Source organism: Mytilus edulis, chromosome 5 (genome assembly GCF_963676685.1).
Source record: "Mytilus edulis chromosome 5, xbMytEdul2.2, whole genome shotgun sequence".
Lineage (NCBI taxonomy): Eukaryota > Metazoa > Mollusca > Bivalvia > Mytilida > Mytilidae > Mytilus > Mytilus edulis.
Window position 1 is genome coordinate 49946196 of NC_092348.1, and position 27851 is coordinate 49974046.

General features: G+C 31.5%; 2 protein-coding genes across 2 annotated transcripts; one reads left to right on the forward strand and one right to left on the reverse strand.

The window, feature by feature from the left end:
• Positions 1 to 671: 671 nt before the first annotated feature.
• LOC139523873 (large ribosomal subunit protein mL52-like) lies at positions 672 to 19478 on the reverse strand. Its single transcript, XM_071318238.1, has 5 exons — positions 19347 to 19478; positions 8177 to 8252; positions 7644 to 7711; positions 6356 to 6420; positions 672 to 848 (listed from the first exon to the last, which is right to left on the reverse strand). Exons 1-5 carry the CDS (start codon positions 19387 to 19389, stop codon positions 726 to 728), a joined length of 375 nt encoding a protein of 124 aa, XP_071174339.1. The 5' UTR covers positions 19390 to 19478; the 3' UTR covers positions 672 to 725.
• A 195-nt stretch (positions 19479 to 19673) lies between these two features.
• On the forward strand, positions 19674 to 27413 carry LOC139523872 (F-box/LRR-repeat protein 8-like). The gene is made up of 2 exons (XM_071318237.1): positions 19674 to 19787; positions 23962 to 27413. Exon 2 carries the CDS (start codon positions 24009 to 24011, stop codon positions 25206 to 25208), a length of 1200 nt encoding a protein of 399 aa, XP_071174338.1. The 5' UTR covers positions 19674 to 19787; positions 23962 to 24008; the 3' UTR covers positions 25209 to 27413.
• The last annotated feature ends 438 nt before the right edge of the window (positions 27414 to 27851 follow it).

Here is a 27851-nt window from a genome sequence, read left to right on the forward strand (position 1 = left end):
TCATTAAAGGACAATAACCCCTTAAGGGGTCAATTGACAATTTTGGTCATATAAACTTATTTGTAGATCTTACTTTGCTGATCTTTTTTGCTGTTTACAGTTTATCTTTATCTATAATAATATTCAAGATAATGACCTAAAACTGCAAAATTTCCTTAAAATTACCAATTAAGTGGCAGCAACCCAACAATGGTTTGTTTGATTCATCTGAAAATTTCAGGGCTGATAGATCTTGACCTAATGAACATTTTTACCCCATGTCAGATTTGCTCTAAATGCTTTCGTTTTTTAGATATAAGCCAAAAACTGCATTTGACCCCTATGTTCTATTTTAAGTAACGGCGGCCATGTTTTTTGACGGATCAAAAATCGAAGCGCACATTTTGTGCAGGATATACTAAGGAACAATCATGTTAAGTTTCATTCAAATCCATTCAGTAGTTTCAGAGGAGAAGATGTTTGAAAAATTGTTAACGACGACGACGACGTCGACGACGACAACGACGACGGACGCCAAGTGATGAGAAAAGCTCACATGGCCTTTTAGGCCAGGTGAGCTAATAAAAATGGAAATGGGGAATGTGTCAAAGAAACGACAACTCAACCTAAGTACAGAAAAGATATTTCTAGTAATTCTTGCAGTCAAAATTTACTAAAAATACAATACGCTCTGATGTACAAAATTTAATATATAATTATATACAGACTAACTATATAGATTACAATCAACTTTTTGCTTTTAATTTATTGTCCAGTAAAGACTGTCTTTGTTGTTGTCTCGATTGTTCCTGCAGTTCAAATCTCTCTTTTGCAAAATCTATTTGTCCTAATTTCTTCATAATATCTTTCTGGATGAAAAAAGAGAAGAAACCATTAGCATAATTAGCACTTAAATTATAATTGGAAATATTCTACATAATGGCATTTTAGGTGCCTGTACGTATAATTAAATAAATTCATAGCAGAGGGTCAATTATTCCATACTGCTGACATCAATGATATTAGATGAACCTGTCCCCTAAAAATGTTCCCAGATTAAGTTTATTTATATACATAAATGTGACAAACATAATTATGTGATCTAGTCATCCCATAAATGGTTACTTGTTATTGTTACGGACCTGATCATCATGATGTGACAACTGAACTTATCAGTAACTTTTGATAAAGACTAAAACTTAATTTGGTAAATTACAATGCTTTAAAAGACAACAGCCCAAAAACCTGAAAGATGGTTTAAAAAAAAGCAATTTCCATATGTATGGGTAGAATAATAACTTACAGTTGATTAATTACTATTCCTTGGATACCAATTTTCATGGATTTCGTGGGTACAGGAGAACCATAAAATTAAATGTTTAACAAAATTCCAAATTTTACATACATTGTAGGCTTGTATACAGACTTTGGCAGGACCACAAAATTAAATATCCACGAACATGCAAGTTTTCCTTAATCCACGAAAATTGGTACCCACGAAAAGAAATGAATTAAGAAATAATTCATGAGGGCTTGAATATATCGTGATTTTACCAAAGGTTGGCCCTTTATGACAAATATTTTACCCTAAGCGATACTTTACAAGCAGGAACAAATATATCTTGACAGAACTTGAAACTACCTAATAGTTGTTGATTTTATTGTCGGGTCATAGTTAATAAAGATACAATACAGAAACTGACATGCGTTAAATATGGATTTGCTATTATCCTAATAATTTTTGATAATATCAATAAAATGTCATACAAACTAGTTTTATAGTGATGCCAGTGTATCAAACTTGTATTCTGTCACATCAAATTTGTTAGAATTGCATTCATATCATCACAGAATGATACAGAATGCAAACAGGGTTATAAAAAAATGGCGGCGATTGCCATGATGATTTCCAAATTCTCAAACCATTATAAATCTCTTCACATCAAAAAAATAAAACTTATTTTGGTAATTTTATGTGACAAAATATATCTCCTTTATGATAAAACTTGTATTTATTTACGATTAGAGTTATATGTGATTAATTTTTTTAGCAGTTCTGATAGTTTTTCAGTCAGAAGCTACCAAATCCATAAATCTCGCGAAGCCTCAGGGAGTCCGAGATTTTATTAATTTTATACTGAAAAGCCTATGAGATTCATTTCCCTTTAGATATACTGTTCCAGCTACAAGTATCACATTAACTTAAAGACAAATCCCTCTATTGTTTATGCGCATATACAAGCGCAACAGTACTATGCCGTCAGTGGTTTATGACGTCGCGGTTTCCGCGAACTGGAAACGTTTATTAGAGTTATTCCTCTTTGAGCCGATGGAGAGAGTGACAATCGTTTTCATAGGTTAATTTGCCGAGAAAAAATTGAAAATTGTTTTTAAATAATAGACATGTTCCAGAATTGGATAAAATATGAGAATGAAAAGAGAGTCAACTATACAGCAATCTAACAACAAAAAATACACAAAAATGACCGTAAAGAAACGAAATAGAATCTGGATACTCGACAACAAGATGAGCCAATCAAATTATAATATAATACTTTTTTCCTTAATTTTCTACATGTATAGACTTTTGTAGGTTCTTAATTACATCGATATTTTACAAATCATTAAGAAAGTACGAAAATCATCAATCTTTCTGATCATGTCCTCAAAATTCACTGTATCTTTAGCAATAGGTATGGATATGGAAAATTGCACTGACGTATTTTGAATGTGTACTGTACTTACATTTTTACATGAATATGATAATTAGATTTCAAATAAACACCAACAAAACAGTAACCTAATGACGCATACATGTAAAACAAAGTACATCTAGAGAAGTTAACATATAATCTTCTAACATTGTAGGTTTTTTTATATGACCATTCTGAGTTTGTCCCGATTGTTTGATATTTATGTATAAGGTGCGCATTTTTTGTTTAAAAAAACATAATCGTGTCTGTGTTAAAAAGATGTCGGAATGAAGAATTACAGAGGAATGCATATGGGAAAAAAATAATTAAAAGGAGATTTGAGAAAAGAGGTCGGACTAGGTTTTATTCATACTCACGGTATGACAGCTGTATGAGTATACTTAGACTGAGTTTCTAGCAACATTACGGAATATTTCGATATTCATAGATGCCTAAGGATGAGTGATCAAAACAGAAATGGTGTTAATTAGACCCCGTTAACACTTGCACGGAATTGAAATAAAATCGATCTCTGAAGAGCATCTCCCGTTTTCGATCTTTTTAAAAGAACTTGTGCGTTTACATTTAGTATACATTGCATATCTAAAATAATCAGCCCAACCATTTCGTTGACAAAAAATCGTAAAAAATTGAATAAGGAAATATTTGGTTCATTAGATAATTATATGCTTCTGCATTTATTAATACTATATTTGATTAACATGTCATAAGTAATTAAAAAAAAGAATTGTCAGAAAAAAATTACTTATAACGCTCATTTTGTTTGAAGATGAGTAATCTACAGAAAAAAAAATACTGAATGAATACAATTGAAAAGATATTGTTTTAAAAAGGTGCACCGAATATCACATGTATAGTAAGAGAATATGGAACTAATAAGTAACAGGGCATCAGTCGAGCACTGAAACGAGTATTTACGCCTTAGAATAGGGTTATTTTATCTCTTAGAACCAATATATAGCATCAGAGGCAAGAACAAAAAAGGTGCGACCTACAACAAGCATATTGTAAGCGAATAAGTAGCAGGTCATCGGTCTAACGCTAAAACTGGAACATACGCGCTAATAGGTATATTTCACTTTTAAGAACCTATAGCTAACACCAGACAAGAAAACAATTGAAAAGATTTGTTTCGTAATAGGTGCAATGTGTTTCAACGTATAAGGAACGAATAAGTAACGGTATCAGTCGAGCGCTGTAACGGGTCCTGTCTCAACTCAGGAGTATGTAATTTAAAGTGGTTGTTGTTTGCGAAAGAGTCACACATTTGTTTTTCATTAATTATTTTTTTTTATTATTTTCTAGTTTGAATTGTACGGAAGTACGGAAGTGTATTAGTACGGAAGCGTATTAGCGCCACACATTTTTTTTTTTTATTTTTCTTCCTATGTTTGCGTTATAACCTTTGCGCTAATACGCTTCCGTAGAATTGTGTTACATTTTTTCGGGACCTTTTATAGTTGTGTATGCGGTATGGGATTTGCTCATTGTTGTAGGCAGTACGGTGACCCATAGTTAATAATTTCCAGTGTCAATTGGTCATTTGTGGAGCATTGTGTTATTTGCAATCATACCACATTTTCTTTTTTTATTAATATATTTTCAGAAGAATGACGCAAAAAACGTCGAATATATTAATTTGGTTTTTATTATCTCCATGGCACGTTTTGTCAAATCATTTCAGAATAAACACTGAAAACATTTTTAAACTGACCATGCACAGATTTATTTTCATATCTACATAAAACACTTGGAATTTTATATCGATTGATTGATTGAAAAGTCGATCGCGATGTATCTAAAGCGTTTTCACTTGAAGAAAAATCGGTTCATAAAAAAATCGTTCTTTTAAAACTACGTCTGGGGATGGAATGTTTACGTCCGATTGAAGATCGATCTTTCTCATTTTTGCAATACTAAAGATCGGCGATCTCAGAAATGATCGATCTTTATTGTTATTGGAAACGGAGTCTTAGATTTCTAATGATTTTAAGTAATTATCATCAAAATAAAAAGGAACAACATTCTTAAACGAAATTAAAATTCATGATACCGGAAGCAAAATTCTGTCTTGTCTTTCAGATGTACTTTGATTGAACAATGATATTATATAAAATGTCTTCACTATTTTAAAAAGAATTTCTGTTCAACACGTAAGCACAATGAATAACCTGAAATGAAATGTTCACAGAAGCATTCGTGTGTACTTTTGTACAACGCACTGTTTTCCAACCACCGCATTTATATTACGTGTCTGTGATACTGACTGAAAACTAAGTACTATCATGTGTAGATTACTGTGAATTTATCGTAGTTTAAAACAAACAAACAACAAAACAGCAAATAACGAGAACTGGGTTGTCTCTAATTTGTGAGAATATAGCCTAAAACGGCCGAACGTCTTTCGACGTTGTTTTTAGAATTGGCGCAATGTGTTCCCGCCAATTCAAATTGTTAACCCCTTTTTTGAAATATCTCTTTTTCCATTACGGTGACCCCATCTTTTTATTTCCTTATTTTGTTTAGATATAAACAACGCATATTCTATTGAAGACTCATGGAGAAATTATTGGTCAATTTTTTTTAAACTTATTTTTTTTATAGGTATTTCACAATAAAAAAAAGGCGGGAAAACTATTATAGCGACTTATCATTATTATTTTCCATTCAGTAAAGGGTGATATTATTAAAATAGTTTGTATTAACAACTAGGTTAACAAAACAGACAAGTTTTTATTGGATACGGACTTTAAAAAAAATATTACACTGCTATTGACTAGAAGTCCCAATTTCCAAATTCCGTGAAAAAGATGGCGTTTTAAATCGAAAACGAGGTCGGTGACCCCATTTTTTTATTTGCTTATTTTAAAGCTTTTACCTAGCCTAAAGTAAAAAAAAAATATAAAGAAGATATTATTGGTAGATCTGAATAGAAGGATTTGTCTTTAACATAAACAATGATAGATGACAGTAAGACCAAGTTTAGAATTTCAGATAGACATGTTCACCTTATCATCATTCCATACACTAAATTAAGTTGACCTTATCGTATAGATTAAAGGAATATATGTAAAAATTGACAAATGAACATTTATTAGGTCAAGGTCAGATCATACATGAGACTGACATGTAAACATTATGACCATTCCTTGAACCAACATATAGTTGACCTATTAATTGCTAGAACCATGAAATAGACAAACATAAAAACTTATCATTGACCAAGGAAACGTCATAAATCAGGTCATGATAATTAGATTGAACCTGCCAGACTGACATGAACACCTTACAATCATTCCATACACCAAATATAGTTCTCTTACTGCCTATAGTAACTAAAAAATGATATTATCATGTAACTTCAATCTTGATCACTGATCCTTGAAATCATGTCTGATGGTCATGTAGACCTTGGAAGGAACCCATATAAGCAGTCACTGAACAATGAAAATGAGGTCTAGGACAATAGACATATGACAGACAGAAACTTTGTAACGGCATTTATCTACAAGGCATGAAGCATACAGCTCTTATCCCCTTTGCAATATAAAGCTTTATACAAAAGTTTACCCAGCCTGATTGTAACTCCTATGACTGCAAGACTAAAATTATATCTGTCTGAACTAAATTCAATTTTAACTCTAAGCTAATTTTGAACATACCGCTACTTCTATCTTCTCCTGTCTCCTCTTCTGTTGTCTCAAAGACAGAGGTGTTGGTCTACCATCTACAATAAAACAACAGATTTTAAGATTTTGAAATTGCTGCCATATTGAATATTCAGTAAATTGCTTAGGTGAGCGCAACTGGATACGACTGCAGAGGTCCAACCCTGAATTTTGGATTGTAATTAAATATTTGACACATTATGCCTTTCTGACACAGAATAACTGTAGTCAAAGAACTTAGAATTGGTTACATTATTTTAGTTTATATATTTTTTGCTTTTGTGCAATACACTATGCTGTTGGGAAGTGAGCACCCCCCCCCAAAAAAAAAAGGCAATCCTAACCATCCCTTTGAGGTATGGAAACTTGTGGTATAATTTCAGATATTCATAAACTTAAAGACAAGTTATTGTCTGGAAACTACAAAAATGCTTATTTGGGCCCCTTTTTTGGCCCCTTATTCCTACACTGTTGGGACCATAACCCCCAAAATCAATCTCAATCTTCCTTTAGTGGTATTGAACCTTCTGGTAAAAATTTATAGAGATCCATTCACTTAAACTTAAGTTATTGTCCAGAAACTAAATGACAACGAAGACGATGACGACATGATATCATTATATGACGCAAATTTTTTTTTGCGGTAGTATAAAAAGGCAATTTTATTATAAACCTTATAAAAAAATAATATCTCTGTCCAAGAGGCAACAAGTTTGGCAATCATACCACATCTTCTTTTTTATGCTAACCGCAAAATCTTAACATTTACTGATGAATTATAAAAAAACCTTGAAAATGTTAAAAAAAAACCAATCAAGTTTATAGTGTATTAATGTACGTTTTTTGATTGAGTTAAGCCTGTGTTTTTCTATGTTGTGATGTTATGCTATTGTTTCAGAAAAAGGGAGAAGGTTTGGATCCATTAAAACGTTTAATCCCGCTGCAAATGTTTGCACCTGTCCTAAGTCAGGAATCTGATATACAGTAGTTGTCGTTTGTTTATGTAATTTATACGTGTTTCTCGGTTTTTTTTATTTAAATAGATTAGACTTGGTTTTCCCGTTTGAATGGTTTTACACTAGTAATTTTGGGGCCCTTTATAGCTCATTGTTAAGTGTGAGCCAAGGCTCCGTGTTGAAGGCTGTACATTGACCTATAATGGTTTACTTTTTTTAAATTGTTATTTGGATGGAGAGTTGTCTTATTGGCACTCACACCACATCTTCCTATATCTAATGAATTGATAATTGCTGCTCATAGATTTTGTTATTGAATTACTTACCCAAGAAAGAGTAATCAGGCATTTCTGTCAATAATCCATATTCATTTCCTGATCTGGCCTGACCCTGACTGATAACAGAAAAAATATTGTGTATTCAATGAACATTTTTTGGAATGTGATTACAAAGTCTTCCAATTTTCATAGCTGCTCTTTAGAAAAACAATTCAAAATTCAAACTTTATTTGGTATGTTTGACTATGAGTCCTAATGAGGGGGATATATAATAAGAACATAAAGGTCTTTAAATGGTTGTCAACAATGAGCTTGCATGCTTCAGAAGAACACAGATTCACCACATTACCCCCTCTCCACCATTTTTTTAAGATCAACCTCTTTTGACCTATAGTTACCATCCCTAAATGTTCATAATGTTAATGGTAAATGAGGAAAATATTTATTCCATTTTTGCAGAAGGAAAAAATTTAATTGCTGGATCTATAATATTGAAAAGATTGTACAAGTCAAATACAAACTGTTCAGATCAGCAAAGTAACAAAACATCTCAGATCTGATTTTAAATGTCAATAGCATACCTGATTCTCCACTTAGCACTACCCTTTTCTTTTCTTGATGATACATGGATCTGTCGACTAAGTTGAAGAAAAGGAACTGAAAATACACAACACCATTTTAAATATAATTTCAAAAGTCAAGGAAAAATTCTGTAAAAAAGAACAAGGTGCATTAGATAGCTTGGATGTCTGAATGTTCGACAATATAATTTCCTTTAAAACTTGAAAAACTTCTGGGGATACAGACCTTGGTTTTTTGTTTGTTGGGCCAGGGTTTTTTAATTTGTTGGTTTTACAGATTTTCCCAATGAAAAAGTCGGTCGGAAAAAAAAGGAAATAAAAAATATCTCTCAAGACGGAAAAATATGTCAAAAAAATATATTTCACCTTTCTAACAATATGTTTGGTATGCTGTTTTATTCATCATTTCTTAAATATTAGTTCGATGAAATGTTATAACTGCAGCTGTCATAAACATCCCATGACATCCTTTAATAATTTTCCGTGAACAAGGAGGATTTGTGTCCACGGACAAAGACAAAATTAAATAGTAATTTCACAAACGTAGCCCTTAATCAATTAATAATTAATGATCTTCAAACACGAAACTGATAAAGAAAAAAATTCAAAAACATTGTATGAAAATAAGTTTCAACACACATGTCAAAAACACAATAGACTCGTCCACTGGAAAAACGAGGATATCTGGTTCATCAGTTGTCAAGCATTCCCATTATTTTTATATCCAAAGGATGAATTGTTTTTATTATCAATAACACAAGTCTGAAGAAAATTTCAAAGGATTTGTTTAAATTAAGTTCTTCAACTTGACTTCTTCCACGGTTGGACAAGTTAATTTTCCATTTTTCTATGAGATGATGCATCTTAGAATAATGACAAATACAGGAAACAAACTTCATGTGTACTGGGTTTAAACACAGGTTTTGTTAAGCAAAATTATTTGCGCAAACGACATTTCAAGGTCAATTATGATTGATTTGTTTATTTTTAGATACATAAATTGGAAGTTTTAGTTTTCACATCAGAAAGTGTTATATATCAATTCCGTTAATGTTTAATGCATTTCTTTTTATGAAAAAAGAATATTTTATTTATTTTCTAGAGATAATGTTTTTGTTAGGGTTGTGGGGAATAATCAAAGTGATGGAAATCACTCATGGAAAGATTAGAACAGTTGTTTGAATTATTTCATATTAAGGTATGGTGGGGAAAAATGAACATTTAAAAAGCACTATTGCTGAAAATTGTATTTACAGCAGGTCTTTAGAAGGAAACTTGCTTTTCCAGTATGAGGATAAAATGAGCTCAAATTAAATAATATGGGTCTCTTAATTTGCACAATTTTATTTAAACTGCAGTTTATATCTTATCGAAATTATGTTGCCGGTTCTGAACATGTTTAAAAAAAAACCCAAAAAATGCAAAAATTCTTCTAGTAAATGTTATCAACTATCCTTGTAAGACATAAACATGATAAATCTGGACCAACAGCTTAAAACTTTAAAGTGTCAACAACAAAAAATTGAAAAATGTTGTTTTGGGGCATTTTGTAAGTTGAAACAGAGGTTATATGGCATTGAGGATTAAAAGTTTTAGAGTGCCTTTTGATCAATTTTTAAAGTATTTTTTAAACACAGGGCATTGAAAATGTACTTTTTCAATGTAAACCAATTAAAAAACTTATCTTATTGAAATGTTGATTCTTTCTTGATTGCAAAAATATATATTCACTTCTAATAAAAATTCAAATGACTAAAATAGACATAATTATTGATGGGAAATAAACTAATAAACAATGGTTTGTTGTAATTAAAAGTTTTTTAATTCTTAAACTGTTTCAAGCCAATTTCTGATAAAAAAAAAAAAGTGTACTTATTTAATTGTTGATTAATTACAGATGATTATTGTAAATTAAGGTAGCACAAAACAAAAATTTTATAACTCCAACTCCCAAGTTTTAAAATGCTGTAACTTTCTTAATAATGCTTGAAAATTTATAAATGTGGTAGTTTTGGATAGCTAACAGATTACTATTTCAAATTAATGCAATGTTAGTATTATGCAACAATTATGTAACCAATTATAATGTTAGCTGTGTCTTAAATATCTTTCACCAAATTTCCACTTTCAAATTAAATTAGCTTCTGCATAGGTATCCCTAGAGAGTTGATTTTATTATATGTTGTTCCTATGGCCATTATCTACAAAAGGGTGTCTCAGATTTCAAATAGAATGTATAGAACAAATTTTACACCTAATCAAACAGTTTCTTCTTTTATGTGGTTAGGATATTTACACTAATTAGAGATTTATGAGAGAATGGAACACCATAGAGACAATCTGAGACACCCTTTTGAAGCCCATGATGTGTTGATTAAGATTTCGTTCAAATTTCAAAGGTTAGTGATTGGAAGTAAAAAAATCTTTGTATTGTGCTACCTTAATCAAGTAAATTATAGGCCTTACTTGAATACCTTTTATTTATTCATATTTATATTCATATTTCATTTTTTTTTAAGATCTTGTTAATCCATTAATCATTTATCTTTCAGATATAATTTACAGAATCACTTTATGTAATGTAGATCAAAAGTAATTGGCAATAAATAAATCTATCATCCTTTTAAATATCAAACATCTAATATACACATTTGTGTATTCAATTATGAGGTCAAATACTTGTGTATTAAGAATTGTATGTATATTGAGTGGTCTGTAAGGGATGACATCAAAAGATCGATGTAGGATAAAAAAACTTAAATCGAATAGTTTGGGGGGTGGGGGGGTCAACATTGCTGCAAGTTTTGTTAATCTAAAATCGATTTTACATATATCCATATAGGTAAATCAATTTTTCCCAAATTAAGTTAAGAAGGGGGGTAGGGGGGTCAGCGAAAAAACTATGTGAATTAAGTTTTTTATCCTACATTGAACTTTTGATGTCGTCCCTAAGATAAGATAAGATAAATATGTTTTTTGCAATAAGCACAATTATGCTATAGCATATTTAAATAACAAGACTGAGGTTGATAGGTAATGTGGTCAATTTGATTGGCAGTTTAGGAGGTAGGGCATTGTAATTAAAGGTCCACCTTGTCTCTGATTGTTTAGTGATAATGAAAGTTGTCAATCATACTAGTTGAATCAATACCCAGTTATCTAATCAAAATGGTTTTTTTTCAAAAAGCCTGCACATCAACACACCTTAATGACATACATTCTTGAATGAACTGCTCCAATAATATACCCAGTTTTTTTCAGTTTATATGTGTATTATGTGCACATACATGTGAACCATAGGGAACTATATTTCAGTGTTAATACATTTAGTAACAGTATCTAACCTGTCCTGTTGTTAGGGAGGCGGGTGCCTAAGTAAAGATTTAGAACAAATTCTAATCTTTCCAAAAAAGGATGAAAAGTCAATTTTATTTTATTCTGCAAATCAGCACAATCGGGTCGGTAGATCCGTAAACCAACAAATTAAAAAATCCTGGCCTTGGTTTAACTACATTGAAATTAAAGAAATTACAATTGTTTTATACATGTATGGGGAAAACTTAAATTTTCCTTTTTCATGAAAATAAAACGATAGTATTGTATATTAAGATTTTCAAATCCTGATTAATGTTACAGAATGTCTTTTTGCAACATCATACTTTGAAATAACATGTACATGTATACCATGTATACAATGTATATGGTATGGGTGACCTATACTTATTTCTGTAACATTTAGTCTTTTGTGAAGGTTTATCTCATTGGCAATCATACTACATCTTCTTTTTTTGATAATAACCAATACAAATAAAACTACAATAGATTAAAGGGAAAATTCACGATTTTTTACTTATGGTTTAAATATGTTCATTATGACATAATATATATATTCACAAAGTTTTATCGCTATATGTGCAGTAATAAAGGAGAAATTCAATAATTAATGAAAAAATATCAACTACTTCCTGTAGGTCGTGACGTTTTCTCCTGATTTTTGCATGCCGGGATTTAAAATACAATCATTAAAAGTCTTGGTTTTTAATCATATTTTAACGTAATCGTAAGCGCGCCGATGACTTATGCTTTATCTAATAACCATCCGATAATAAGAAGATAAAACGCACAGACGTTCAATTGTACTCATTCGTGAGATAAATTATCTATGTTAAACGTATATATTCGAATTATTTTTGTAGACAACACAAAAAGTTATAAATTTATTTTTAATAAATGCATTTTCAGTCAGGGGAGTTACTTGTACAAGTGATTTTTGAAATCACTTTCTCAAGTGATATTTTCAACATAATAAGAGTTAATTCCCTTTCATTACTTTTTAAAAATCACTTCTACCAGTGATTAGAAATATTTTTTAAAATCACTCATTCAAGTGATTATTATTGTTTGGAAAATATTTAATAAGAAACCAGGATTATCCCTCTCTTTCAGAGGACAACATCACAACAGGGGTCTTCTTGACATTAAAATAACTATAAAAAAGGTAAAAATAAATAAAAAAACTAACTTGTAAGCCCTGAGTAAAATTTATTTTCTGAGCAAAAAATAGCATTAGCAGTAGTACATGAATTACATGTTTTTCATAAAGCAGAGGTTTCAAACCACCAAAACTTAAAATATAAAAAAACAATTATTGCTGAGTTTGGCGGTAATATAAGCATTGTCTATATGTTGATAACATTTGGTTGAGGCAAATTTAAGTCAGAGAACAGAAACCAATTTTTGGACGAACAGACAGCATGGACAAGGGTGAAATTTAATGGCCCTACACTACAAATGGGCATAAAAAGGAACAGTAAGAACAATAATTATTAATAAACTTCAAATGCTTTGACCAAAAACAAACACAAACATTTTAACATACATTTGTCATGTTTGTAGAAAACTAAAGACCTGAGCAGTGATAAATAAGATTTTGCAGGTCATAATTATAATTTCTAGTGAAGTAAATTTATCATATGGAATATAATCATTCATAGTATTGATCACTCTTATAAATGAAAATAAAACACTTCAAAGGGTGTCTTTCATCACATACATTTTGAAATAATGTATATCACTGGTACACATGATTTTAAATCGCAGCACAGAGTTTTTTCATTCAATTAGAACGTAAATCACTTGTGGAAATGATTTAAAATCACTTTTGCAAATGATTTAAAATCACTTGTGCAAATGATTTAAAATCACTTAAGCAAATGATTTAAAATCACTGCACAGAGTGAATTAAAATTGGTGTTCATTTCTGATACCAGCAGTATTTTCAATTACTTTCTAGATGGTGAAAAACAGATATAAATTTTTTTTAATTCAAATTTAAAAAAAATAACTTTAAATTTATCAATCATTTCAAATGTTTGTAAATCGTATAATTTCAGAGGGCTGAAACAAAATGTGTGGATTACAATAATTGAATCTTGGTAAAAAAGAGGTTCTTGACTGCTGAATCTTGCTATTTTTTGCTTAAATCTTTCTTCAATGATTATTTTTGCTTTTCTATATATATTTATAATGAGTGGCTTAAAAATACCATTTAAATGTTCTCTAATGAATTGGTAGCCATGTTTGTTGATGGATCAAAACTTCAGTCACCTAAAAAGGGGGGATGAATCGAGTGACTTTAATTTACTGTTCCTTCAGATTGATTTCAATAGAACACTGGTTAAGAAGTGATTTCTGATTGGAAACCCCTCCCTTGTTAGACATCCAATATCAGAATATTAATCTTTTTATTTAATGACCAGGACTAATCATTGATTCAACTCCATTGCAGGTTGTCAAATTTTGCAGATCTAGATCATTTCAATCTTTTTGTCAGAATATAACTATTTCAACAAATTCAAATTCAGATAACTTTTTTGTTGTAATCTGGTTCAGCAAGGGGTCCTGCTGTCCAGCACAAGATCATTTACGAAGGAACTCAGATCAAATCTATATTTTTTATGCCCCACTTACGATAGTAGAGGGCATTATGTTTTCTAGTCTGTGCATTAATCCGTCTGTCTGTACCATGAATAAATGCATTTTTGTCAGGAACTACTTGACAAGGATTTCAAAATTTGGTGTTAGGATTTATAGAAGTCAGCTACTTGTATACATTGTACCCAGTGATGTGTTTTCCAAATTCATCATTATGAATTCAGTGAAAGAAGAAGTCATTATCATCACTGTAAAAGTGTTTGGATTTGTTGGTATATATCACCATTATCACTGACAAGGTCAATTGGCTATAAATACCTTGTGTGCTATAAATGGTAAGGAACATGTGTACTAAGTTTTAAGTTGATTAGACTTCAGCTTCATCAAAAACTACCTTGACCAAAAACTTTAACCTGAAGTGGGATGAACGGATGCAAAGACGAATGGAGGAACAGACGGACTGACGGATGGACAGACAGAGGTAAAACAGTTTACCCCCCTCCAAGTTTTTAAAGCAAGATTCAACGCTATAGCTAGGGTTTAGAATAATAAAAATCACTTGTAATCATTGCACAGCATGAGACCTTCATTATGGTCAAATCCTATGTTTTTGTACTGCTATGCATGCTTTTTCAATTAAAGTTTGACATCACAATGCATTTTTTATAGTTAGGAAAACCCATGCATGAGACCAGTATAAATAATAATGAAAATCACTTGTATAAATTATTTCAAATCATTGCATAAAAAAAATATAAATCACTTGTACAGCTGATTTCAAATCACTGCTCAGTAATGGTCAGATCATATATTAACAGTTTTCTTACTTATGAATTCGTACAATGCATGCTTTTGCTATGGAAATTGTGATGTCAAAATACATTCATTTGACATTCATTAAAAATAGTAAGAAAACCCATAAGACCAGGATAAATAATAGTGTTAATCACTTGTACAAATGATTTTAAATCACTGTACAGAGTGATTTCTGTGATGGTACAAATGATCTTGCTGCACAATGATTTTTAATAATTTGATATAACATGCATAAATCAGGATGTTAGATCAATTAAAACAAAAATGCAGACTCCCATTGATGTACAAGATCGTCAACAACAAAGAAGTGTACCTCCTATTAGACCAACTAGAGTATCTAGCAGGGGTGGATCTAGCCATTTTAAATTGGGGATCCAACTATGTCCCCATTCAAATGCATTGATTGGCCAAAAAGGGGGGGTCCCATCCCCAGAGGTTGCCACAGCACAGTCATCAGTGGAGGATCCAGAACTTTCATAAAGGGGGGGGGGGGGGGGGGGGGGCTCCAGTCATGCGTCAGTGATCCCCTATATAATCAACCAAATTTTTCCCACAAATCATTTGCAAATCAGGCCCTCCCCTGGATCCACCTATGGTCATTTGAGACATTCAAAACACAAATGACCAATCTCACAAAATATAAATGAACATTTGTTTTTATCCTGTATTAACCAAACAGAACCAAGTTGCCAGTATATATAGAAAGTTGAATGTGGACAGTATACACAGAAAAACATGTAAATTATTTGTTTACCATCTTTGATAAAAGAACATTATCTTGGCATGTAAGTTGTTATGGAGTTTGTTCATAAAGATCTGCTTTATTAAGTCTGAATTTATCAAATAAATATTTAATATTTTTGTTTACAGTGTGAAGAAATTATGAAATTATAATAAATCAAGAAGGCACACAATGATTTCATATTTTTATTATTGTGCCAAAAATTTCTGACATTCTGATTTACATGATTTTGTTTCAAACTTTTTAAGTCGTCCGGAGTTATTCCCCTTTAAGTTAATTTCATTCCCAAAAATCACTTGCTGAAATGATCTTTTGTATCTGAATAAAAATATCACTCATTGAAGTGATTTAAAATCTTCAGAAGGTCCAATTTTCAAACCACGCAAGTACTTATATTTCTATCGAGAGTACATATTTTTTTCAACGTCAAAATGTAGTTTAAATGTTGAAGTTTATTGGAAAAATATTCACAGTACCAGCAAAAATCTTATAAACTCCCCAGACTATAAATATTTCAAGGCTATTTTTAGTCATTTTCAAGTAATTTTTGCAAATTCCTTTATTTTGTCAATGTTTACAGTGTTTCCCACCATATCTTTGGAAAACCATGTAGTTTAGGAACAATCTCTCAAAATTACAACGAGCTACAAATTGGGGGAAGTTCAAATTTTCAAGTTTTTGTACCTATAGCTATGTTTCTAAGCAAAAATAAAAAATCACTCAAATAAGTGATTTTAAAAATCACTTGTACAAGTAACTCCCCTGACTGATTTTCGGACTGATAAGGTGAACAAATTAAAGTACAATAATCTGTAAAGACAATATGTTGGTGTACTATTATTGACCTTTTACTATCTCTGCTATGGCTAGGTTTATACGATGTGTGTATTCACGGTTCTGTGGCAATACTCGTAGATGGCTTGTTGAAAGGTAAATTGTTATTTGCACTTCGGTATTTAACCACGCCTCTAGGGCACACCTTGCCAGGTGTGACTGTCTATTCGGATCAGTGGTAGCATTTAATACACACATTAAAAATACATATTCAAGTTGGTGACAAATAAAAATTGGTCGCCGTGGAATTATTTAATTATATTTGGTGCTATTATTTATTTGAATTCAAATAAGTTAATTTACTAAGAAATACACAATTTTCGGTTAAAGACGGGAAACTTAATTCATATGTCAGAATGAAATGATATACAAGTCTTGTCCTTGATTTATGTCTCATAAAAAAGGGGGACTTAGAAATTAGAAATAGCTTTACTAAATCATTTTTATTTGTCTTTATTAGGCGAAAAAATGTACGAGAACACTTACATTTAGACTTTTGAAAGCCATGTATTAATTAATATATGAAACTATCTGAAGATAACTCTACCGAAGCGGAATATAATATGTACGAATAAAGAAAAAAATATTTTTGTAATGGAATCGAAAAATTACGAATAGATATTCTTTTCAAGTGTGATAAACGTCAACCAAATTTATTCATAATGGGGAACGTCCTTATTAAAATCTGAGACAACTATAATAATCGTCGTCTCCCAACGTATATATATACTTAAATAACTATTTGATCAACGATGTTTAAAATTAAAAGACAACGAATTTAATGTTATCTTTCCCTATTTTTGAATGTTATTATAAGTCTGTTCAACTTGCAAGAATACCCCTAAAGCGGACAAATATCCGACAAGCAGTTTATTCTTTAAATTGCTGTCATTGAATATCAAGAAAGAAAATAAATCCCGAAATTGATACTCAATAGTTTTCCTAGAAAATATTCACATTCCTTAGGGATTATTAGTGTACGTCCAGTTGCATATATTTTACATGAGTGTTGGAACAATTGTGATGATGACGAATTTCGTCCTTTATTCGAGAACAATTTAATTGATATGTAAATCTGTGAGTTTACTATGTTCTTAACTTCGATGAACCAAAGCAAGTTATAAATTGACCTGTATTTAAATCAAATTGTTTCTTTTTTTTCTTCTTCTTCTTTTGGTATACAATAGTCTATCGAATTCGTTGATTACATACTGTTGGCATACATGGACTAGTCTATTTACAAAACTTTTACCACAATTTACACAAAATGTATGTTTCTTTCTTATGTTCAATGTATACATGTATACATATTTTAAATTGCGCTACTGACTATAGTTCCGTAACTTTCTATACCAGGCGTATGTATACACGAATCGTCGACAAGTGCGCACATTTTTTTAGATCAATAATTCTGGTATGTTCCAATCTGTCCTAAACTATTGACAACGAGTATATATTACATTTTCCCAAATTAACCCTTGGAAAAATATGTAAATAGATTTGTATTTCTTCAATTATTTTTTTTTGTATTATTTTTTTTTTATAAATAATATTCTTTACACCAGAAATGTTATTTATAAACAAGCGTATGAGTTCAGTAATGACTAGTATATTATATCACTTTCGGACACGCAAGACAAAAATGTATATTATACATGCACCTGATAGTTCAAAATGGAAAGTTATAAGTAACGGTCGTGTACACTGATCAATACCTACAGAAGTGAAACGATGCATGAACTTGCAAGCCCGCCGGACAGGAAATCGATTGAATACCTGGACGTGTCACCTTACACCCCTTCCAATACCTTTGGGAGTAATACCTTTAGCCATGCTGGTGATCAGATAAGGGAAGATCCGAATTTATTTAAATAAAGTTTATTACTTGAAAGAATTATGAACGAATTAGATTTTCGAAAACAATTTCCACGGAACACTTATTTATCATTTTATGATTTGAACTTTGACTTTTTAACTAATTACAATATTATCAGTTTAAAAATAACAGACTATATGGTTATTTAAAAATATAAGACCATTTTCCGTATCAAGTTAGTCAGTCAGATAAAACAACCGTACGATTGACAAGATATCGACACGCAATTACGACTACATCGTTTACTGTAGTTTTGTTCCTTTGTGGTTTATTGACATATCGGGATTTTTCATCGGAGAAGGTGACAAGATGGCGGAGAGTAGAGAACTGATACTCAAAATTTAAAATCGATGGTGATCTCTTATTTAGCGGAATAAAACTTTAATATCTATAAATTTGAGCATTTTTATACAGAATGGACATAATATCAATTTTTGATTTTTTTGCGAAGTTTCCCTTTAAACATGTATGTATGCATGACCAAACATGACTGTATGTACAATCATGTAACCAGAACATTTCCTAGTTTTCAAACTGCAGGAAGTTATTTGGAAACGCTATGCACCTCATGTGCAAGTGTATATAAACTCCAAAATGAATACACAGTAGGGGCTTTGGTCATTGTTGAAGGTCGTACAGGGACATACAGCTGTTTATTTTTGTGACTGTGTATTTCATTATTTTGTCTCCTATGGAAAGTTGTCTCATTGGTAATCATACCACATCTTCTTTTTTCTAAGTTTAACTACATGTATCTCCTAAAAGAGCAAAATTATATCAGGACTTTCTATAGCTACCCTTATACTAAGTATAGAAAGTCCGTGATTATATCAATAAAAATTTCAAGATTTCAAAATTTCTGTGCAGGATTTATATATTATAGGATGCAAATGCAGATGAAGAATGTTGCAAAAAATATGCACTTATACTTAAGGTATGTTTCTACTTTTATAAACGATCTGAATTACTTTTTGTCGTCTGAACTATAGCCCTAGTTAGTGTTACACTCATTTCTGAGCTTCACATGTCAACCTTCTACTGTTTCTTGGTCCCAGTCTCAAGACAGGGAACCATTCTAAATACAAAATGTAAACAATGAAAAAAAAGACGGAAACGGATGCGGACTTCATAATTGTTCTTAAAAAGCCTTATTTCACACATGCATAAACTTATAAAGCAAAAGACAAGCTGTTCATCAATATGCAAATTTAATTGTCGTTAATTAACTTGCTAGATTAAGATAGCCCGGAAGATCTTTTTGATATGAAACTTTGTTGACAAACAGTTTTCCGGAAAAGGGAACTTCCAGTTATCAGCTGTCAGTCATCAATGAAGTTATTGCTGCCCTCAAGACATTTACGAGATGCAACATAAATATTTCGGCTAATGCATTCCAACTAACGTAGGCAGTAAGTTTTCAGGAACTTTAAAATATTTTATTTGGTATATACAATGTACATGATGTATAATTCATAAATGTTCTCTATTTACTATTTTACTATTTATATAATAATACCAGATTGAGAGACATATGTGTATTTCTCTGATAAATTATACAAAAGTACATAGTGGAGATAACTTTTCTGACTTAATAGTAATTCATATAATTTTTTGATAATCATTCTTCAGGATTCAATATTATTTCCATGTAAATGCCAGATGATAACAAATTCTGAGGATTTGAACCGCCTCACCTGGGGTCCAACTATTCCCCTAATTGTCACCCCTCCTTTACTGTAAATGTATCTACTGGTAGATTCCTCTGTTATTCAGGACCCTTCAAATTCTACCGCCAATGGAATGTGTCCACCCTGTTTCGTATTTGTATCCATCTGATTAGTTAAGCCTTTTTCAACTGATTTTTCTAGTTTTTTATAGCTTCTTATGTTGTACTGTAAAGGAGAGGGTTGGGATCTCGCTAACATATTTAACCCTGCCACATTCAGCATGTATGTGCCAGTCCCAAGTCAGGAGCTTGTAAATCAGTGGTTGTTGTATGGTTATGTGTTACATATTTGTTTTTCTGTAACTTTTTGTACATAAATTAGGCTGTTAGTTTTCTCTTTGAAATGTTTTACATTGTTATTTTCGGGAGATTTACTTTTAGTCGAGTAGCAAGTATCAAGTTGCAAAAAGCGAGTATCAAGTTATGAAAGGTGAGTATCGAGTTATAAAAAGTGAGTAGCGAGTAACAAAAAGCGAGTATCGAGTTATAAAAAGTGAGGAGCAAGAAACAAAAAGTGAGTAGCGAGTTATAAAAAGCGAGTATCGAGTTATAAAAGTGAGTAGCGAGTAACATTAAACAAATATCGAGTTATAAAAAGTGAGTAGCGAGTAACAAAAAGCGAGTAGCGAGTTATAAAAAGTGAGTAGCGAGTAACAAAAAGCGAGTATCGAGTTATAAAAAGTGAGTATCGAGTAACAAAAGCTACCATTTATATTTTTGGTTTTTCAACGAATGATCATCTCATGGTTTGTTTCCCTTTTCATTACTTACTAATTCTGAAGGCTTTCAATACAATTTGATACCTTGCTATTTTATATGAATTCATTGCAAAGGATAGTCGTTTTACTTTATTTATAAATTACTCTAAATCAGGATAAATGTTTTTATATCGTCATCTAACCTGATTATTTGTTTATAGTTTGCTTAGTATCGACCCGATGAGTTAAAACTTAAAAGCTGTTCTCTTCAGAGTTTTACTTGGTTGTTCTTATGTTGTGCTGTACCGGTAATGCCACTGTCCTATGTTAGAGGAAAGGGACAGATCCTGCACATACTTTTAACCTCCCTAAATATATATACAGTTTCCTAACTTACCTGTTCCAAGTAAGAAATCTATGATTTTTGTTGTCTCTTGTTACTGTAATTCATATATACATGTTTTAACATTGATGATTTCGTATTTAAATCTGGGTGTTGTTTAATCTTATCTGAATTGTTTTACATGTGAAGTTGGGGGGTTGCAGCTTACTTTGCGGCACAAGCCAATGCTCCATGTTGAAGGCTGTACTGTGACCTATAATTGCTTACATTGAAGAGATTTTGTCATGGATGGAGATATGTCTCATTGGCAACCAAAGAGGGGAGCAAGGGGTTTAACTGTTATGCTGTTATGGGCCAAATTGATTCTTTGTTATCTGTTATTCTGAAAATATATTTGCTGTTAGCTGTTATTGTCTTATTCATTGTTAGCTGTTATTGGACTATTAGGGTTTTTGTTATCTGTTTTTCTGATAATATATTTGCTGTTAACTGTTATTGAAAATTGGAATGTTAGCATTTTTTTTTTGACAGCCCATATTTGGTAGAAATTGAAGACTGTTGAACATTGGGGTCTACCACTAGTAATATTGTGGTCCTGTATTCGGTGAAGGATTTCATTAACACATATACCCATCACAGATCAACACATAAACATATTAATATCAGTGAGGTCAAAGGACAATTCCAGTATAATTCATGATGATTATCCTTTGTAATAAAATTCATCTTTTATGAACGTGTAGCTTGTTGTTCGGTGTGAACCAAGGCTCCGTGTTGAAGGCTGTTTTTTTTTTACCTACAATGATTTACCTCTATAAATTGTTACTTGGATGGAGAGTCTGTCTCATTGCACTCATATACCACATTTTCCTATATCTATGTATTTAGAATCATTTTTTTTGTCTGGGGATAATGTTCCTTGTTTCCCGTACGTACATATTAAATTCGAGCATTTCTTTATATGACAAAAAGGAAAATATATGGCCAGGGATATCTCATGAGGATCTCAATTAAGAACTACATGTAGGTCCTTACTACCAATATTAATATGCATTTTTTAACAAAACTAATACAGATATAGTGTATGTTTCCTGGATTATTGCTTAACGTTTTGATAAATATTCCCATAATTAGCTAATTTGTAAATTTATTCATAAAAATACAAAGTGTAATTATGAAAAATCTTTTACTCAAACACCAATATACAAATTGAAATTATAGCCTCAGTCCTCCCCGGAGTTATTATGTTTCGTTTTCCAATACAAAGCACTAGCATGTCAAGAAGAATACTAATTAGACTTGTATTATTTTTAATTTTTGTTTCTTGTGTACAATTAGGAGTTGAGTATGGTGTTCATTAGCAATGAACTAGTTCATGTAGTATAGATATTTGTTTATGCGCCAGCTGAAAGACGCCTCCTGGTCTGGGAATTTCGCTCTGCATTGAAGACCTGTTTGTGACCTTCTGCTGTTGTCTGTTCTTTGGTCGGGTTGTTGTCTCTTTGACACATTCCCCATTTTCATTCTCAATTTTAATTCATCTCCAAACAAGCGTTATGGTATGGTTATAAAAGTATTCTTTCACTGTAATGGAACAAGTAATGAAATTCATCACCTATATCATTACTAGAGCAAAAATTACAGTCATAGGTTTTGAATCCAAAAATTACTATTTAAAGTTCCAATTGAGGATAACATATTATAAACTTTGTCATAAGTTTACAAATTCAAAATTTAATTTGAAAAGTAAAATTCTTTCCTTGTATCTATTTTCAGTTCCTTAATTGTAAAGAAAAGGTGTATTTTACAGATAGGTTTTCACTATTATTTTCATTATTTTTTTATAATAATTGGAAATTTCAAGCTGACGTACTATTTTAATAAAGATGTCTCTGTTTATAGTTTAATATAGACACATGATCATCTAGGGGTAAGGTAGTTGGCTGTGAGACAACGAAATGGGCATAAGCAAACTTAAACACACATGGGGGTCTTGCACAGTCGTACTGCATTTATAAGAATGATATGTATTTTAGTATATTACTTTAACATTAGTTCTTTCAAAATGGCAAACAAAATATATCAATTTAAATTAATGAATTAAAATGAATATCCTTTGCAATGAACTATGATGCGCTGATATAAAAATGATAAGTACCTTTTGTTACTCGCTACTCACTTTTTATAACTCGATACTCACTTTTTATAACTCGATACTCGCTTTTTGTTACTCACTACTCACTTTTTATAACTCGATACTCGGTTTTTGTTACTCGCTACTCACTTTTTATAACTCGCTACTCACTTTTTGTTACTCGCTCCTCACTGTTTATAACTCGCTACTCACTTTTTATAACTCGCTACTCACTTTTTGTTACTCGCTACTCACTTTTTATAACTCGCTACTCACTTTTTATAACTCACTACTCACTTTTTGTTACTCGCTACTCGCTTTTTGTAACTCGATACTCACTTTTTATAGCTCGATACTCACTTTTTGTTACTCGATACTTGATACTCGACAAAAAGAAATCCTCTATTTTCGGGGCCTTCTACTACTGACTATACAGTATGGGCTTTGCTCATTGTTGAAGGCCGTACAGTCAGACCTATAGTTGTTAATTTCTGTGTGATTTGGTCAAGTGTGGAGTGTTGGTGGAGAGTTGTCTCATTGGCAATCATACCACATCTTTTTTTTATATAGATCTACATTATATTCATACATGTAATGGCTAAGGTTAGGTTAGAAAAATATCTGAATGATCACTTTTATGTATATTTATTCAAATGAAAAATGTTTTCATATTTTTTTACAGGATATAAGATGGTACATGTGGTATCCTTGACAGATATATTGTAAACCATGGAAATTGATGTTTGGCAACAAATTCCTGACCATATAATTGTCAATGTATTTGGTCATCTCAGTCTAAGTGAACGATACCATGCTTCTTTGGTATGTAAATCTTGGCAGCAATGTTTTCATTCACAGTATTTATGGCGGACATTTGAGTTTAATTTGAATAAAGACAATGCAGAATTTAGAAACTTTGCAGATTGTGTTGTCCAACATGGACATCATTTCCGTGATGTGTCAATTTACCTTTATCAGAAAGATGCTGAAAAGAGAAAATGTGCTGTTGAAATCATTAATTTACTTTGCAAAGTCAGACAGAGTAAATTAAATAAATTTGGGATCTATTTTACTGGAGAGAATCCACTTTTCTATGCAGGATTAGAATTTGTTGAAGCTTTGAAAACCTTTTTTGGATATATCCCAGATGAACTGTCCCCTAAACATAGTCTTGTAGAAGTGAACCTAAGTGGATTACAGGCTGCTTTTGATGACAGTTTGATTGATGAACTTTCTAAAAACCATCCAAAAATTGAATCTCTCAATCTTTTTAATAGAATTCTTGTTTGCAAAGTAACACCGGATTGCATATTGCGTTTGGTCAAAAGATGTCAAAAGTTGCAAGATTTACGAGTATATCATACAAGTCTATCAGACGAAATCTTAGAAACCTTAGCAGAAGATGACAGGAGTCCAATACAATATCTTGCAATTGGCTGCAGAAGAGAATTGAAATATGAAAGTGATCTAACTTCAGATGCTTGGGCTAAACTAGGAGCAAAAATTCCAGAATTTAGAGTATCATTGCATTTTGACCATACAGTACCTCAAGTAAAAGTAGCAGATGTATTAAAACCAGAAATACCACTGAAGCAACTTAGATTGGAAACTTTTACAATTTTGATTGACGAAATCAAAACTGTTTCCAGGTTTTATTGTGACACACTGGAAGCCTTGATACTCCAAACACCAAATACATACGAGTTAGGTGTAGCTTTGCTAGATCTAGCACATACTTGTAAACAGTTGACCTGTTTGAAAGTATATTGTATTCTTGACAAAGAAGTTGTTCAGGGAATACATGCAGAGTTGCCACAACTGAGAGAAAAAGGAAATTATATATTGAAGAGTGAAATGGAACCAGAACCATGGATGATTCCAACTAGGAAGAGCCTACTCACTGTACAACAGGAATTTCCTTTCAAATGATCCCTACAAAAAAAGCCTATTGACTGTTTAACAGGAATTTCCTTTCAAATGGTCCCTACTAGAAAAGGCCTACTGACTGTACAACAGGAATTTCCTTTCAAGTGATCGATTCCTGTGCAAAAGCAAATTTAATTTATGCCTTGATACAATATTTATTAATATATTAGCTTAACGTGCTTACAAGTTGCCTTATTTTTGTTGCTATTTGTGTACTGTTATGTTAAGAGCAAATTCTTTAATTTACATGTGTATTGTAATGTGTTCATGCCACTATATATATATATGAAGAATTCAACAATAGTTAGTGTTTTGCAATTGTGAGGTTAATTTTTACCTTAAATAATGATTTAAGATATTATTTTTATAAAAAATTATTTTATTACTCGTGAATTATATACATGTAGTGTCAGGTACATGAACTAAGAATGTCAGAGACATATATACACATATGTATATATGTCTCTTGGAATGTTAAAGGGAATATTTTTATAAATGTTCAATGTACACATTATATTACCGTACATACATGGACATAATGCTTACATATTGTAGTTTCTGTTCAATTTTTATACGATCGCAAAATTTTTGCGGTCATATATTGGTATCACGTCGGCGGCGTTGTCGTCGATGTGGTCGGCGTCCGAAAAAACGGATGGTTTCCGGATAATAACTTTAGTATAAGTAAACAGAAATCAATAAAATTTTAACACAATGTTTATAACCACAAAAGGAAGCTTGGGATTGATTTTGGGGGTTATGGGCCCTAAGGATTAGGAATTAGGGGCCCAAAGGGCCCAAAAATAGCATTTATCTAGTGTCAGAACAATAAGTTGTGTATAAGTATTTCAATTGTTCTGAAATTGTACCACAATGTTTAATACTATAAGTTGAAGGTTGAGATATATTTTAAGGGTTATGGGGCAAACAGTCTAGGAATAAAGGGCCAAAAAGGGGCCAAAAACAAGCATTTTTGTAGTTTCAAGTCAATAAATTGGAGTTATCTTTCTTTGTCCAGAATTGTTGTTAAATCACCTAAAACCAATGCTTTATATAATCTTCTTTGAAAATTGGAGTTATCTTTCTTTGTCCAGAATAGAAGTTGAATCAACTTAAATCAATGCTATATACAATATGCAATGCAATATTCACTTTGCTACCAACTGATAAATTAAAGCAATCTTTACCATTCAGTGATTACAAGCACTTTGATTACCATTCTAGGGTTGTGCCCCTTTACAAGATTTTTTTTAGTTTCTGTTCTCTTAACTTAAGTTTGTCTCAACTAAATTTAATGAAATGTGTATATAATGCTTATTACCTCTAAACTCAGTTTAAGTTCAATTTTTGGCAGCTTCACTTTTACAGTTCTTGAGTTATGTCCCTTTATAATGTTATATGCTAGCGGGGGCATAATCCTTATGGACACATTCCCCATTTATTTTTTTAGAAGTTACTATTAATTGATATTAATTTTAACCATGACTATGACATTTTATATTTTAATATTTTATGATGTATTTAAATAAACTCATCATAGATACCAGGACTAAATTTAGTATATACGCCAGACAGGCGTTTCGTCTACAAAAGACTCATCAGTGACGCTCGAATCCAAAAAAGTTATAAAGGCCAAATAAAGTACGGAGTTGAAGAGCATTGAGGACCAAAATTTCTAAAAGTTTTGCCAAATACAGCTAAGGTAATCTATGCCTGAGGTAGAAAAGCCTTAGTATTTAAAAAAACTAAAAAATTTGTAAATATTTAATTTATAAATATAACCATATCAATGACAATTCATGTCTTTAAAAATTGAGATCATTTTTGGAATAAGGGAAAGGGGGAAGTGAAAAAAAAATTGGGGTGGGGGTCAATTTTTTTTTCTCATTTCAGAATTCAGAATTTAAAAATTCTCTTCAAATATTTTTTTCCTGGAGAGGATTTATATTCAACAGCATAGTAAATTGCTCAAAAGCAAAAAAAAATTTTTAAGTTTATTAGACCACATTCGTTCTGTGTTAGAAACCTATGCTGGGTCAACTATTTAATCACAATCCAAATTCAGAGCTGTATCCAGCTTGGATGTTGTGTCCATACTTGCCCCAACCGTTCAGGGTTCGACCTCTGCAGTCGTATAAAAGCTGCACCCTGCGGAGCATCTGGTTTTTATAGACTTTTATTCAGATCATGTTTACATATAAACAAGAGGCTCTCAAGAGCCTGAATCGCTCACCTGAATTTTTTTGGTTTAATCTCATATCAATGATTATTTTGGCTTTTCAATTTATTTAAATGTTCTTTGAATCGTCCTATTTTCTTCAAAAGCAAAAAAAAAAAATCATTTTCTCCTATGTTCTATTTTAGCCATAGGAGCTATGTTTCTTGACATACAAGGAAATGAAATATAAAATTTATACTAGATACTCTGAAACTCTAAAACTCATTTAGCCTAAGTTTGGCTGAAATTGATACAGCAGTTTCAAAGGAGAAGATTTTTTAAAGTAAGTCAACATGATGAACAAATTGTGAAAAAGTCTTTAAAGGGCAATAACTCCTTAAGAGGTCAATTGACAATTTTGGTCAAATTGACTTATTTGTAGATCTTACTTTGCTTAACATTTTTGCTATTAACAGTTTATCTGTATC

Coding starts and splice junctions, on each gene's coding strand:
- LOC139523873 (XM_071318238.1), bottom strand. CDS start 19,389: ATGAGTGTAACACTAACTAGGGCTATAGTTCAGACGACAAAAA. Junction 7,712..8,176: donor AGTGCTAAGTGGAGAATCAG/GTATGCTATTGA, acceptor TTCTGTTATCAG/TCAGGGTCAGGCCAGATCAG. Junction 849..6,355: donor AGGAGAAGATAGAAGTAGCG/GTATGTTCAAAA, acceptor TTTTTCATCCAG/AAAGATATTATGAAGAAATT.
- LOC139523872 (XM_071318237.1), top strand. CDS start 24,009: ATGGAAATTGATGTTTGGCAACAAATTCCTGACCATATAATTGTCAAT.